Below are 16,536 nucleotides of genomic sequence, written 5' to 3'. Positions count from 1 at the left end.
GCCTTTTCCATAACTGGATGTAGCCACAAGGCAGTGGAGGTTTGGGATCAGAGTTTTCCTTCTCTCAGATGAGCTGCCTTCCCAGGCTGACGTGTCCCATCTACCAAGTGGCTGTTTAGTCGCCTCTTACGACAAGTACAGCCAAACTGATCATGTTACATATCAATCGATGTGTAGTTTTCATAAGGAATAAAAAGATACAAACCACGTTGAAATATATATATATTTCCTCCAGGAGGTTTCTGAAAGGCACTTCTGGTTTTTTGGCAAACTGAAAGTGCCTTTCAGAAGGCCTCCTGGATACAACTAGAAGGCAGTAGTTGGGGGATCACATCTGGGAGTGTCTTCTCACGCCCTCTAGTCGCAGGTTTGGCACCTGAGTCAAATCCGCGGACGCCTACCCAGTAGGTAAGGAGGATCAAGAGTCTGACTCGGCAGAAAGCAGCTTCACATGTTCAGCGTAGGTCTCCCTTGTAAGGCACTGCTGTTTTGGGGGTTTCCAGCCTTTTTGGCATTCCTAATCCATAAAAGACTAGGTGATGCACAACAGCTCAGCAGAGTCTCAGTTCTGATGCTTTTCTTTAACACAACCTCCCCTCCCCTTCTGTGGTGCAACCGCCTTGCCCGTTCTGACTCATGTTCATCATCATGCAAATGCCTTTGGAAAAAAACCACATGGGAACTGTCAAAACAGAGTTATTCTAAAGCACACGGAAATAACATCAAAAGATGGTTTACCCAGGAGACACGCCAAGATGGGCCCACAGACCGGATCTGCCAGTAAAGCTTCCTTCTCGTAATACTTGCTGGAAAAGACCACAAAATCAACAAAAAACATATATGTATATTTCAGTGGGGGAAAAAAACTGTGCAGGCAACAGCTTTTGTGTCATGTGGCTGCAGTAGGGCCACATGGTCAATCTGTGGCTCAGTCCCTGACAGAAGCTCCAGGTAGGGCTTATAGAGCCCCTGAAGGGTCTTAGGGCCAGTGCCGGGAGACTGCCACCTGGTGCCCATGGGAGCGCCAGGAGGCGGAGGTGGGGGAAGGGTGGAGAGAGGAGTGGTGGGGAGGGAGCAGGGCGAGAGGGGGTGGGACAGGCAGAGCTCAGTGCCGCAGGATTTACAGCCCAGCATCGGACCTCTTGGACCAACACGTAACTCCGTTACTTTGTGCCGGCTAAATAGTGGGCACACAGTCAAGTAGCCCCATTGCGGGGCTACTTTCCTTATGCAGGGGAAGGGGATGAATGTCCCATTCCCCCAAGGAGCTGCTGGCAGCTACCCAGCATGCTCAGGATGCCGCAACAGCCATTTTGGCGCCACGGCAGCCCAGCGCGCCGGGCAGCTCAGGATTGGGCTGTCAGAGAGTTTCGGTGCTCCTAGGAGCACATTGAGAAACATGGATTGATCTATACCTATATGCCATCTATGGGCATGGTGCTTCACATACTGTATACTGTATTACTGTATTGTATTGGCAACCTTCAGTCTCAAAAGACTATGGTATCGCGCTCTGAAAGGTGGTTCTGGCACAGAGTCTAGTGTGGCTGAAAAGGCCAATTCGGGAGTGACAATCCCTTCCACACCGGCAGCAAGTGCAGTCTGTCCCTGGTCTGTCTCCCTGGCTATGGGCCTTCCTTCTTTGCCTCTTAGCCTCAGACTGTTGGCCAAGTGTCTCTTCAAACTGGGAAAGGCCATGCTGCACAGCCTGCCTCCAAGCGGGCCGCTCAGAGGCCAGGGTTTCCCACTGGTTGAGGTCCATCCCTAAGGCCTTCAGATCCCTCTTCTATGTTTCACATAGCATGTGAAAAAGCTCCCTGCCCCATGAGTCTTACAGTCAAAAATCATACAGGGGAGACAATAGAAGGGGAGGGAAATGGAGGCTGGGAAAGACCATGCAGTGTCTTCATTTACACACATTTTGGCTGCGTTATGACAGAGTACAGAGCAACAGGGTTTGAGCCACAGGTTTCAAGGCAAGTGTGGCTTTTGAGAGGGGGATCAGGTGATAATGAAAGTGGAGGCTCTGTGGAGGCATTTGGAGGGCTATTTCCAGACATTATGGCCAAGAAGGGAGAAAGGATGAAGCAAGTTAAGAAGTTGTGCCCCTTCCTTCTTTTTACTCATCCTGTAAATAAGGGGATCAATTAGGAAAAAAAATATGCAGCAGAAACGACTCTGCATTAAACCGGGCTCTGAATGCGCCCATGCCCATGGGAGAACTCTTCCGCCCTAGAATCTTAAAACGGTAGGAGTACCATAGTTGCACCGCTGGGTGGCACACATTCTCCAAGGCCCGGCCCCTTCCTACAAACAACTCCCACGGTGGCTTTGAGAGATGCTAACAGTGATGTCATCCCACCGCTTTGGAAAATTATCTCGCTCAGGAGGAGAGGGCTGTACAGAAGCCAGCCAAGGCTTACTTTGGCAGCTATTCATAAAACAGGGGTGACAGACATGCCAAGTCTTTTATTAAGGATCGCTGGTATTGAAATCCGGCAGGCTGAAGGAAGCTTGGCATAAGACCATTCGAGGTGCCCTGCCAGACCAGGCCCAAGGCCCATCTAGTCCAGCATTCTATTTTCCATTTTAGCCAACCAAATGTCTCCGGGAAGCCCACAAGAGAACATGAATACAACAGTGGTTATATCCTAGTAGTAAAATGCTGTGATAGACTCCTCTGAACATGGAGGTTGCACTCCAAACTAACGTGGCTAATAAGAACCTAGAGTAAGTACCACACCAACCCTACTTCACACAGAGGCAAACTAGATGCCCCTTTCTGGACAACAAGGCATCACCCCTCTCCCAGCACTATTCAGCTGTAACTGGTAGGCACAGGCATTCTGTCTCTGAACTTTGAGGCTCCACAAATGTGTCTAATCCCCTTGTATAGCCATCTAAACTAGTGGCCGCTGGCACCGAATCCCATACCTTAATGACACCTGACCGTATGCGCCATGGTCCGTGAGCTCCTGCCCATTTCTTACCTGCAGTTGTCCACGATGTACTGCATGATTTTGTCCAGCACTCTCTCAATCAAAGCAGTGCGCACCCACAAATGTTTGATGGCCTGGGAGGTCAGGACAGGGGCTTTGCTTGTGGTCGAGCTTTGTCTCTTAAGGGATTCTTGGCCTGCTGACTGGTATTTCCTGAAAAAGGAAAGCAGGTGGGGAAAGAAATAACTGCAGGGGATGTTTGAAAGGAAATGGGGCTAGCTGCAGGATTTGGGCCAAAGACACACCTCACACACAGATCCATGCTCTGCATAAGCCATGATGTTACTGTTTATTGTTTTGGGCAGGCACCAAATTCTCAGTGCAGAATTGAGGGGATGTCAGGGCTGAAACAGGCTCTCTTTCCTCTCCTAAGGCCGCAACTTTGCATCAATTAGACCAGCGGTTCTCAAACTGTGGGCCCGGACTTAATTTTTGGTGGGCCGAGGTCAGCGCTAGATGAATGCCGCAAGGCCTTCTGGGGCGCAACACGGCCGCCACGGCCGACGAAGTGAGTCGCAGTGGCAAAAAAGTTGAGAAGCACTGAATTAGATGGATTAGAAACCATTTCAGGTGATCAAAAGGCATCCCAGATGCATGGAGAAAATCTGCAAGTTTTTTTCCCCCAGGACTCATCTCCGACACACCAATCTCTCAATGCAAATGCTATTTTTCTGCACTGTTTCATCAGTGCACATGTGCCCAGCAGTAGGATGGGGAGGTACCACCTCCTCCTCCATCACCCTCCATCTCAAACCACCTCTGCCACTGTTGGAGACACGCCCCCTCTCCTCCACACTTTTGCTCTGTCCCCTTTCTTTTTCTTAGTCCCCATGTATGGCTAAGAGGCTCTTTTTCAAGTGGGTGCTCCTTTTTTTTAGCAGGGGGAGAGTAACTGGCCCACCTCACCCCAGCACTGTCTGTTCTAGTGGCTGTCTGCTGGCGTTGTTTTGCATCTTTTAGATTGTGAGCCCTTTTGGGACAGGGAGCCATTTAGTTCTTTGATTTTTCTCTGTAAACCGCTTTGTGAACCTTTAGTTGAAAAGCAGTATATAAATACTGTTAATAATAATAATAATAATAATAATAATAATAATAATAATAATAATAATAATAATAATAATAATAATTTCTACCCCATCCAAGAAGCACTGGAGGATGGAACAGCAGTGGTGGCAGCCAGGGACAAGGACACAGATTCGGAAGTGATTCTTAGTGCCTTGGTGTGCAGCCAAGTTAGGGGGTGCTGGTGGCATTTGACGTGAACAGATCTTGGGCTGGCTCAGAGCCATGAGCTCTATCACCAAGCTACAGCGTTCCTAACACCAGACCCATTCAGAAAGGCGCACCACCCTGTGTTGGCAACACACACGCCCTACCCCCACCACTTTATCTTATGCAGAACACACACCTTTGGGAACAGAGAAACCGGAGGGGGACAAGTCGCAGAGGGGATGCAGGGGAAGAGTTCCGTGTGCCTTGTTGCACTCTTCACCTGCTCGTGGGCCCCCACAGAGAAGCAGCAGCCTGGCCCTTTTGCTGTAGCTTCGGTCCTGCAAGGCTGCCATCTGCAAAAATCCCCAAACCTAGTGCTGTGTGTCCAACTTGCAGGCCTCATTTTTCAGGGCTGGAAACTGCTATCTCTGGCCAAAATAAAATCTGCTGACTTCTTCCAAGCGTCACAAAAATAAAGAGCGAAGGCAGCCTCGTTTGAGCAGTCGTTAAGGGCTTATCGAACGCTCTCTCCCCCCCCCCTTGATTTTTGTCGTGGGCTGGGAGGCATTTGGATGATTCAGGAGCCTTCTGTTCCGATGACAGCAAAAGGAGCTGCTGCCATCATCAGCCTAATGCTTATAATTCAACAGAGCCATCCAAGGACAGGAATGGACTCAGTGGAGGGGAGAGGCAGAGCATCCATGAAGCTTTGCAGCAACAAAACATCCACCTTTCCAGACAGCATCATCATTCTTTTCTTAGCAGCCTCCCCCACGTCAAAAGGGTCTTGGAATACCATGCTCTTGGAGCCTCCTGGGAATAATTTAGATTAAAGTTACTAGTCCTTCCTGTTGCCAAGATTAATTTGAGTGGTAAAAAAGCTGCATCTACAGAGGGGGGTGGCAACCCGCAACATTCCTCATTCTGCATGGGTTACTTACTCTAGCTCTTGTGCAGGGAGCTGGATGGACAAAAGGGATACATTGTGAAATACCTGCGCTTTCAAGCCAAGAGTCTTTCCCATGATCTCCCCCCCCCCACGCTCTTTCGGCGAAGGCTCTTTGACCCCTGGCCAGCCTCGCAGAGAAAAGAAGTGGCCTCAGGTAGCAGAGTGTTGAGGGCACTGGGTGCTGGCCAGTCAGTGCTACCCACTCACTGCTACATTCCCCTTCTAGATGTGGTGGGAGAGCAGAGGGGAGGGGTAAGGATGGAGCACCACGGAGTGAGGGGGTGACAAAGCACCGTGGGGGGAGGGACAGGAAGGGTGAACTGAAATGGGTCAAGAAGTTGAACTAGAGAGATGGGAGGGAAAGAGAGGAATCCTTCAATCCTCCCTCTTTGGCTCCCTCCCCAAGTTTGACAGATGGCAGGGGGAAAGAACAGCAAACCTTTGTTCGTCTAGCACAGGAGTGCCCAAACCCCAGCCCAGGGGCCACTTGCGGCCCTCGGAGGCTCCCAATCAGGCCCTCAGGGAACCCCTAGTCTCCAATGAGCCTCTGGCCCTCCAGAGACTTGCTGGAGCCCGTGCTGGCCCGATGCAACTGTTCTCAACAAGAGGATGACTGTTCGACCTCTCACCTGAGCTGTGGGACGAGGGCACCCTCCACTACTTGCTGTTTCACATCTGTGATGCAGCAGTGGCAGCGAAGGAAAGGCTGGCCTTGCTTTGTGCAAGGCTTTTTATAGGCCTTGAGCTACTGCAAGACCGTCATTCATTCATATAAGTTCCATCTCTAATATATTCATTTATGTAAATTTATTCAAATCTTAAATGGTAAATTACTTCTTTTTTTTCTGGCCCCCGACACAGTATCAGAGAGATGATGTGGCCCTCCTGCCAAAATGTTTGGACACCCCTGGTCTAGTACAACTATTTCTCATTCAACATAAGCTGGTAACCTGAACAGAGATAGAAGTGCTGTCTGATAGCTGGACTTGCTGCCTACTTTCTGCTGATTTCTTAAAGGTGACCTGAAGAGGGAAGATGACCTGAAGAGGGAAGGAAAAAAAATGAATCTTTGCACTTTTGTGGCTTCCTTGGGATGCAGAGGGGAAAAAAGTGAATGGAGAAAATTTGTTTGGGGTCTGAGTCAGTTCAGACTAACAGTCAATTGCCCAAGACTGCAAAATTCTAGGGCAGGGACAGACAACCTAGGACCTGAAGGCCGGATCTGGCCCACCATCCAAAATCACCTGGCCCATCACCCCGAAAAGATATGTCCACCCTGGCCACAGTGGTCCTAAAAAATAATTCAAGTTCTTAATTCTATTTCTGTAAGGCTTACATTGTAAGCAGACCAGAGACAGAAGCTTCCTCTGAGCATCATTCTAAATCTGGGACTGCATCTCTCTTTGCATTGCCCATCTCTTTTTCTTAGCTCTATGGTCTAATTAGGAGGTTTGTGCATGTATATAGAACATGCATGTGTTCTTCCTATTGACAAACCCAAAGTCTGGCCCCTATGCCGAAGAAGAAGGAGCTCCAAACTAATAGGGAAACCCCTCAAGGGTTACAGCAATCCCCTGTCTCACTCTGGAACCTTGTAACAAACACATCTGCATTGTGGGGGCAATTGTGCCATCCCAGAATTTCTCCATAGTAGCTAAGAACGCTTTCTAAATTCTGCTCATTCAAATTTATCTCCATTATCATAATGGCTTTATTTATTTAGCACCATCTAGATGCTTTATAAGAAATGAGAGGGCATGGCCCTGCCCCAAGGGGCTTACAGTCTAGACACTGACACAAAGAAAACAACAGAGGAAGGGAAGGGGAATGGAGGCAGGGATAAACAGGGGCCTGGAAGTAAGACCAGATTAAGTTGGAACTTTCAAGGCTGAGCCTCTAACTCAGGGGGTCCCACTGATGCACCTCAAGGGTCATGGACCTTGACCTCACCTGCCTTCAACCTGCTGCAGCAAGTCTTGCACCTTCCGGCAGATGTCACTTGCCACATCATACGTCTTGCCAACCTTGGTGAACAGGGCAGCAATCTTGTCGGTCCGCAGGAAGCCGGCCGCCCTTCGCTTGAGCATGTGCAGAAGGCACGCTTCCACCACTCCTTAAAAGATGGGGAGGGGAAAAAGAGGGTCCGGTGACATGACTAGATACAACTCCTTCTCCAGTTCTGCTCTTTGCTAAACGTCAACCATTGCTTTCCTTTGCACAGCTGCAGGATAAGTTACTTACACTATAAGTTTGAAACTTGCACTACAAGTTTGAAAAACACAGTTTTAGGTTAGGGATGAATGAATGTTCTGTTGGTTCACCCAACCACTGTTCTGCTTCTGAAATCCAGTTTAAGGACGACTGGGCCCAGCCACCATTTTGTTTTCCTCACAATTCCCCCAATATATGGGAAACAAAATGGCAGCTGCTGGTGGAGGGGGGCACCATTTTTATCACAAATCCCTGCAGTGACGCTACATTCGGACAATTGTGGGAAAGACAAAATGGCGGCCAACAGCCATGAAGAAGACTTCTGCTCCCATCAACATCTACAGCACCCGTGAACAAGGCAGATTACCCAGTGCCAAAGCAAGTCCCTTTAGGGCAGTGTTTCTCAACCAGTGGTACAGGTACCACCAGTGGTACTTGAGGTGGGGGGCTGTTGGTACATGTAGGACTCCTGGCACCTGCTGTCCCATAGCAAGACCAGGAACATGATGCAACAAACAGCAGTAGGAGGCTTGGTTCAGCAGGCAGAGCTCCAAAGTAGACTTTTTTGTGCTCAAAGAAAGCCCTCCCATCCACCCCGAGCCTCTTTACTGTTGTCGGTCACATTGCATCTGGCTTCCCAACCCAGAAGTAACTGGCGATGATGTCATCACCAGTTACTTCTGGTATACACACACACACACACACACACACACTTCTGGTGGTACTTCAAATAGGTGGGCCATGTAGTAGTAGTAGTAAACCTTTAATGGCATAAATACATCTGTAACAAATTCTACAAAACAATGACACCAAAAAGCATGCAGCACAAGCGACACACATCAAGGAGAGATCAATCCACAAAGAGTATGTGATTCAGCCAACCAATACTATGATTAAGGAATCACGGCTTAAGATCAACTGTAGAGCGTTCTAGAAATACCCAAAGCAAATAAGAAAAATAAAACAGATCACACATTTTGCAAAGACAAATTAACTTGTCTAAAAGCAGGAGTTTTTGATAGGACAAGAGCCAAGTATCTGGCAACAGCAAATGTCATGGATCCAATAGCATCTTCCATAAACCTTGAAAGAGAAAATTCACATGAAGGAGGATAATGGGAAAACCAGGTGGCTAAATATAATTTTTGTAGAGAAGAATGATAAGGACAGAAAAATAATATAAGAGACAGGGTGTCTGGAACTTCCTTACAAAATAAACAGAGACAGTTGTCTCGAGGGATACGCAAAAAACGACCATAATGTACTGCGGAAGGGAATATGTTAAAACGGGCTAACAAAAAGGCTCTTTCCAACTGTGGATTAGTGAGAGTGAAAAAATAATTTGAGGTCAAAGCATGTTGAGGAGATAGACCAATAGGTGAGCCATGTAAAGTGGTACAGTGTAGGACAAACGTTGAGAAACACTGCTTTAGTGGGATCGTGTTCGTACTCGGCCAAAGGCCCCCTCAAACCTGGAGCTGGCCTTGCTTCTGCACACTGGTAAAACATCACACAATTATGAATCTGCACATACAGTCAGATCAACATTGGTATTTTACAATTTCATCCATTCATACAAGTACAGATGGTAAAACAGAGCACAAAAAGAATCTTGATGCCATCACCCATTCATTTCTAACCAGTTTGCTTTTCTACAGTGTTTTATCAATGTGCATGCATGCATCAGTAATGTACACAAACGAATGGGAAAGGGAAACTGTGGCACAGCGCTAAGTCCAAAATTCAGAAATAGAACAAAGAATTCATAATGGACTGGTTCCAGTTTGGAAACAAGACTTGGAATTCCAAAACTCCAAAATGCAGGCAAACATTCAGATGTTGAGAATTCTGAAAGCCTTCCTACTGTGCTCCCACTGGAAATGAGAAATGTTTGCGACTTTGTGTTGTTGCTGAAGCACGTTAAATATAAATACATTTTAAAAGAGAACGAGGGCTGAATTTTCGCCCTCTGTTTATGATCTTTTTTCCTTGCCAATTCAGAAGTTGCCCACGTCTCCAATTCTGTAGCGATGAACCAAACTGAAGTGCATAGCAAAGCCAGCACTTAACACCCACATCATTTTTTTTTCCATCCACAATCAATCCCAGTTGATGGGTGATTAAATTAAAAAATGCAAAACGAAAGAGCTGTGGCAGAGGGTATGAGAGCTTGAGAGGGCAGCTCTGTGGGATGCACACTCCTCTGCTCCCCCCAAAAGGAAAATTATAAAATAAAATACAATGGATTGCGTCTTTTCCAGACCGGTCTAAACAGAAAAGGCTGTGTTCAGCTAGATCATTTACTGCTAGAAATCACCAGGGAAGGAAACTGGCTTTTAGAAGCTTAAAAAAAAATTATATATCACACACACACACACACACACACACAGCTAAAATTACCAGGTCTTTACAGTCACACTAGGCATTGTCCAACTGCCTGCTTAAAATACCATATGCAGGTGTGCACCACTTAATGACAGGGATACATTCTCCAATCCTTGTCGTTATGTGATTAGGTCATTAAGTGAACATTCAGTCCAATTTATTGCCATTGTTGTGTAAACAGACACCCCCTGCCAGACACTAGCTAGCAGCACAGGCTACTGGAGACAGATTATCTCTTCTTTGCATTAAGAGCCTCTCTGTAACCAGACCCTCTGCTGCAGGCTGTGGGAGATGCGATTGCCTTATTAAGAGTAACTTTATTGTGCTTTGACCATCGACATATATGCAGTCCATCATTAAGCGAACAGTTGTTAAGTGGCGCACACATGTAGTTTGTCGCTCACTGATGTCACAGTGGAGGAAGGAGGCAGAGGGAGATTAATACAGAAAAATTAATAGATAAGATTTATGAAATTGCAGAAATGGATGTATTAACGGAAAGAATGAAAGATAAAAATTTAGATAAAGCAAGAAGATATTGGTAGCCGTTTTATGATTGGATAGATAGTATTGAATAAATATTATAGATTGAGTAGATTAAGTTAAGCATTTTAATGTCACATGCGGTGATGATTTATATGGATAAGTTTATATTTAGTTTTATTTTGATGTTTAAACTTTGTTTTAAAATGCATTTTGTGACCCAATGGCCAAATATCCTGTTGTGTTGTCTAATCTGTGTAACCCCATACCTAAGTTTATCCTATATCCTTGTCCCGTATCTGTAATAAATAAATAAATTTTTTTTAAAAAAAAAAAAACCTGTTCTAAGCCCCAGAGGAAGCTGCAGACAGGAGTAGGGCTTCAAGCCCTTTCCCTGCAGAAAAGGTAGGAAATGGAAAGAAAATAGCAAAATATGATTATACAGGATGCAAGATTGTTGCGATTACATTAACAGGATATACAGGATAGCAGACTGAACAGCCCGCTAACAAAACAGAAGTCTTACTTCCTCCAAGGGAGAAGAGAGAGTCTGGAATTCATCCACAGGAAGATTGATCAGGGACTCCCAACACAGACCCACAGCATAGCTAGCTGCTGTCTTCAAGGGCAACACAGTTCAAGATAGATTAGCTAAGCTCTCCTAAATTCTAAGGATGCTGCCCCCTCAGAGGCATAACGAGGGTGGAGCAAGAGGGGTAACTACCCCGGGCACTACACCAAGGGCCCTGGTTACAGCAGAGGCCCTGGTGGTTTCACACCTCCATTCCTTCTCCTGTGGAGGTCCACCCCCCTTGAAGGAGGCACCCCTTCAAAGGGGAGCTTCCACAGAAGAAGGAACAGGGGGTGTGAAGCCGCCAGCACCCCGTCCTCCAGGTAGAACCCAGAAGTGACACTACAATGTCATGTGATGTGCCAAGGCAGTGAGTTACACCTCTGTACCCCCTGCATTCAGTCACGTACCTATACAACATCTCACATCCTCCCATTATTCAGGATATAAACAGCCAAATTTTTAAAATTGCAGAATCAAGAACTACGAAGTTAGACATAGCACAGAGCAGTAGAGTAGGACAATTCACCACCAAAAAGATCCTGTCCTTAGGACCCACCAAATGAATCTCTCTTAACAACAGGTCAGAAAGAGGATGACTTCCCTGACTTTTAAAGGAAAATACACAAATTCATAGAGAATGACAGGTTCATGAATGGCTACTGGCATTCCCTGCTTTCTAAATGGAACCTCCATGTTCAGTGGCAGTATATCTCTGAATATCAGGTTCTAGGGAGCAACAGCAGAGAGGGCTATAACTTTTATGCTCTGCTTAGCGGCTTCCCAGAGAGATCTGCTGGACTACTGTTGGAAAGAGGATGTTGGACTCACTGGACCATTGATCTGAACCACCAGAGACTTATCCATGGGGCAGCCCAATTCTAACCTGTGCTTGCACTGTATCCAGCGCAGATTAGGAGGTGGATGGAGATCTCCTCGGGGTAAGGGGATATATTTCCCTTTACCCCGGGTAAAGCTCCAACCACCCCTATAGAGCTGCTCAGATCTGCCCCTGCTATATAGCTGGAGCAAATGACAGGAGAGGGGTTAGGATACGGCAGAGGCCTGCTCCGCCATAAAATGACCCCTCCCTGCCACCCTCCACATGCCCCTGTGCCACGTATCTGTGCTGGCCAGCGCTGCTCTCAGGTACAACGCCAGCCTTTGTGCTGGGCCAGCCAGCTCATGAGTTGTCGCAAACGTGCTTTTGCGACACTCTGAGATGGCCACGACAGTTGAGGTGGGGGACAGGATTGCGCTGTTATCTATCTCATCATCATAGTCGGGAATAAAGCCTCCATCACCAGAGGCAGTCTACCTCAAGAGTTCCAAACGCTGGGGCAACAATACCTCGAGAGGTCTGTTCCCTCCAGGAAGCAAACAAGCAGGGGATAAAGACATGCCAGTGACCACCTTGAGTTTCATGTTAATGAGAGAAAGGCAGGATAGGAATCTCTGAAATGAAATGAATAAATAAGCAACCAAGCAACTGGACTCCATGGACCTTTGGTCTGCTCTTACAGGGCTCCTCTTGAATCAAATTAGGACAATACCAGAAGGAAAGCCATCGGTCCAAGTTGCCACAGACTCTAAAGGGGCAGGAGAAATAGAGCTCATTAACCAAGCTGCCTGCAACAGCGCCCAGGTCTTCCTTTCCAGCAGAATTCACACTCGGCACCAACACGAGCAACTCCAAATCATCCACTCCTCTGGAGCGTAGAAGATACGAGAAGAGCCTCGGTTGCTAAGGAACCGCTTGCTGTAAGTTTGTTTTTTTTAAGAGGGGATCAAATATTAATGAACGCAATTTAGTAAAATGCAAAGCAGACGAGGCTTTTAATTGTTCAGAAGCGTTGCAGCTGGCAAACAGGAGCTCTCGTCCCTGATGCCTGCCCCACTGAAGCTCGCTCCCCATAGCCCTGGGCACTGCGGAAGCACTTGTCCTACCGACAGCCAGCCACAACGGAAGCATTTTGCATTTATGATCAGTCACATGTGAACACAGCCTTGGGAGTTCAGCAAAGTGAGTAGCAGTCCCCTTCACCTCACAATGGTGCAAACCAAACTTGAACTTATGAGGATGTCATACCCCAAGTCAGACCAGCAGGGCGGTTAAAGGCTGATCACTTTCTTAGTGCACTGGGGCGTTGAGAAATGTCACAATTTGTGCTGAAAAGCACCCATTTGTCACACTCCTCCATCTCCTATATTGTCCAGGCCATTGATTTGTGAGCCAAATTACTGCCTTCCAAAGAAACTGGAGGGCAGTTGCCATTTTCCTCGTTTTATGGTGCTGACACCCAGCTAGATGACTAAAATCCAGTGGCATTTTTAAGAGGTTGTAAAGCGTGCAGGACCCAGGCAGACATCATGCCAGAAGGAAGGGAATGGAAAGAGGCCAAGGAGGAAGAGGTTTTGTTACAATGACCAAGGCTGTTTTTATCTTTAAATACAAAACACCTCGGTCTAGGAAGTAAGCTTGTGCCTGAGCAGACAGCTTATACAGAATGGAATGTGCCTCCATAAAGAAAGATTAAAATTCCCTGCACATGGAAAACTAGTGTGTCAGGGAGATACACTCTAGTCCAGCCTGATAAGCTAGTTTTCTATGTGCAGGGCTTTTAAAAAAAAAATTATTAATAGAAGAGACTTTAGTTATGCAAAACTCCAACAGCAGCCCGAAACAGTACAGTTGTGTTTTCATTAAAATAGAAAGTGGGGAGTAGTCTTCATACAGCTGAACTGTCAAGACCTTAAAAATGGGGGGCAGAGTGCAAGCATCTCTGGTGTCAAGTTTAGAGTGACATGTTCAAGACCTCTCCAGGGCATCCCAGCACTGAATCCCTAGTCACCCACTCTGCACACAGGCACTGCGACATATCATGCAAGGACCACACTTTCCCTTCTGCTCGGCCTAGTCCAATTGGCCAAGAAGGGAGAGAAATAACTGCTTGGTTTCTGGATTTCTCAGAAGCATCCCATTGGCCACCTTAGAGAAAGAGGATCCTACCCTAAATGGACCTTGGGCCTGAGATCCAGCAAAGTTCTTACAGAGAAGTCGACCATCAACCACTGGCTGTGACAGTGAAATGGAACCTCCACATTCTGAAGCACTATATCTGTGATTAGATGCTGGGGACAAGCAACAGGGGGGAAGCTGTTGTCTTCACACCCTGGTGGTGGGCTTCCCGGGGCATCGAGTTGGTCACTGTGGGAAACTGAGTATCAGACTGGAGGGACTTTAGACCTGATCCAGGAGAGCTCTGTTTTGGTCTAACTGCCTACCGCTCACACAGGCCGATGCTGCGTATGGCCTGAGCAAGCAAGCACACTTCCAGAGGGATCGCTAAGGGTGCAATCCTGAGCTGCAGATAGGCTGGCGCAAGGCCAGCTCATTGTCGCAAAAGTGCCATAAAGCACTTTTGTGCTGACATAAGTCGGGTTAGGCCAGCGCACAGGCTTATGCTGGCCTCCCTGCACCAACGCAATTCCCCTTGCCCCAGGCTGAGCCGCTTTCAGTCCAAATGCTGTCTCGGATGCAACGCCGGCCTCCAGGTCTGCCTGCTCCAGAGCAGGTTAGGATTGTGCTGCATGTCAGATTCCAGCCTCAGTGGGTTCAAATCCTAGAATCTTCTTCTTTCCATCACTAACACATTGCCTGCACAGCCCACTGGCTTCATTTGCTCTTTAGGTTCTCGCCTCAGTGACATTTGACTTTGCCTGCCTGTCCAGAGAATTACAGCCTCTCTACTTTCCTGCTCAGCAACTGCTTAGAATTACAACTTCTTTACCAATCTTCATGTCTCAGCGGGAATTGAAACAGCCCATTCATTTGGCTCGTCCCAGTCAATTTACATGGAAACCCATCTTTCTTCTTCATCCCGTCGGTCCAACGTCGGAGGACAAAATGAAAGGGGGTTCGGCTGCTTTTTCGTGTCCCCCTCCGACCAGGGTACGTCCCGATACCCCCGCCACAGAGAACCGCTGGGCATTACGGAGCGCGAATTTGCAGGAAAATTCACCAAAGATGTCTCGAATCGCCACGACGCCCAGGGAGATTGGAAAGGAGACTAATGAAATCGTACATCAGCCAAAATGCTGCGTAACAGCAGAAATAATGGCAAATGCATCAAAAGCAGAGAGACACGCAGTCATAAAATTCAGACTCAGTTGAGGGCTTTCCTATAGAATTGTGCTGTAGGTAGTAATTATTCAGCCAAGAGACTTAATTGGACTTCTCCTCTTGCCGTTTTGCCAGGCTCTCCCTCATTGCTTGAAGAAATCATTGTGTCCAAGGCTGTTTAAAGATGGCCGAGGGCACGCAGGGTCGCCAATTTCACGGCTTCCTCCCACTCCGCAAACCGAACCCAGCCGCTCTCGAAAGCTGAACTGAGCTCTTTCCAGCTCTAAAGCGAGTGTACAGACAGCGGAGCATAGAGTTCATAGTGCTGGATCAGGAGTGAGGTTCAAATCTCACGTCCTGAAGCTCCCTGAGTGCGGTCAGTCACTCTCTCAGCCCAAACTACCTCACAGGGTTGTTGTGATAATTGGTGGGGGTGGGGGAGAACCCTGTAACCCTGGAGCTCTTTGGGGAAAGTGTGGGATAAAATGGTAGCACTAACCAGCGGTGTCATTAGAGTTTGTCACCCATTTTAGGAGGCCAGCATATCACCCCCTGATGGAACTCCTCCATCAGGGAGGCAGTGAGTATGGTGATGCACCACTGCTGGTTTTTTGACTACAACTTTTGAAAGAATAGAGATATTTCAACACAGTTTATTTCATTGCATTTTGCATGAAAATATGCATCAAATGATATATAACATGATGGTATCATTCAAAAATACCAAGATCTTAAAAATTTTGGTCAGTAATGGTGTCAGCCCCTTGTGCATATCACCCGGTGCAGCCTGCAAACACCCCCCCCCGAGCAATGCCACTGGCACAAACCCAGCAGCCGCTCTGCAACTTCATCTCAAAATAAAATCAATAGTAATTATTCACTTTGCAAGGGTAAGGTGGCCTATATGCCCCAAGCCCCCAGACCAAAAAAAAGGCAGCATGTTCATAATGCAAGCCCTCATAATTTTCAAGGAGGGGGAGGAGAGAAAGATTCATTCTTCGCTTTGGAACACCAAAGGGCCATGCAACAAGTATGTTTGGCTTTTCTGACCCCAGCTAAGCTGAATAAAAAAAACCCAGATCATAAGTTTCAGGCAGAGGTCTCTAATTGCATTTGTAAGACAGCAAAATCTAATTATGTTTCCAGCACAATTTTCTCTCCCCTTCTGCAGAAGTCTGGGAAAACAGCCTAAGTAGACCAGCAGATACAACTAACTCTTCACAGAACTCTTATGTAATAGTGCAAACACACACAGAGGCCACATGGCTGCTATTATCAGGGTGAAAGCATCACTATTTCATCCGAATCATGGCTGATTGTTTATTTGTTAAACACATGCTATCGCTGTGGTTAATAACCAGATAACTGGTTATTATGGAGGAATATTCCCCTTCTCCCCTGCCATCCGTGTAGTGCTGAGCCATGTTCAGGAGAAGCATGCCACCAAAATGGCAGTGGCTGAAGGGCATGGGAGTTGTGGATGCCAGTGGTTCACATATACACCGACAGAACATACACTGATAAGTCTCCTTGTTGCTGAAACAACCAGGTTCTCCCTGAGCATCACCAGGTTACTGGTCTTCAGCTGCAACTCTTACCCAGA

The 16,536-nt window shown here is 47.1% G+C and overlaps 1 protein-coding gene across 2 annotated transcripts in view; it reads right to left on the bottom strand.

Moving 5' to 3' along the window:
• Positions 1–16,536, bottom strand: part of SGSM2 (small G protein signaling modulator 2) — a 69,538-nt gene that overhangs the window by 39,221 nt on the left and 13,781 nt on the right. For both annotated transcript variants that reach the window (XM_066635732.1, XM_066635733.1), the window contains exons 2-4: positions 7,111–7,273; positions 2,991–3,152; positions 739–806 (exon numbers count right to left, since the gene is read on the bottom strand). In XM_066635732.1, the coding sequence (XP_066491829.1) occupies positions 739–806; positions 2,991–3,152; positions 7,111–7,273 (393 nt within the window). The remainder of the gene's footprint in view (positions 1–738; positions 807–2,990; positions 3,153–7,110; positions 7,274–16,536) is intronic.

The sequence above is a fragment of the Tiliqua scincoides genome, chromosome 8 (assembly GCF_035046505.1).
Source record: "Tiliqua scincoides isolate rTilSci1 chromosome 8, rTilSci1.hap2, whole genome shotgun sequence".
In the NCBI taxonomy this organism is placed as follows: domain Eukaryota; kingdom Metazoa; phylum Chordata; class Lepidosauria; order Squamata; family Scincidae; genus Tiliqua; species Tiliqua scincoides.
The sequence above is the reverse complement of the archived record's forward strand: the minus strand, read 5'-3'. Positions and strand labels throughout refer to the sequence as shown.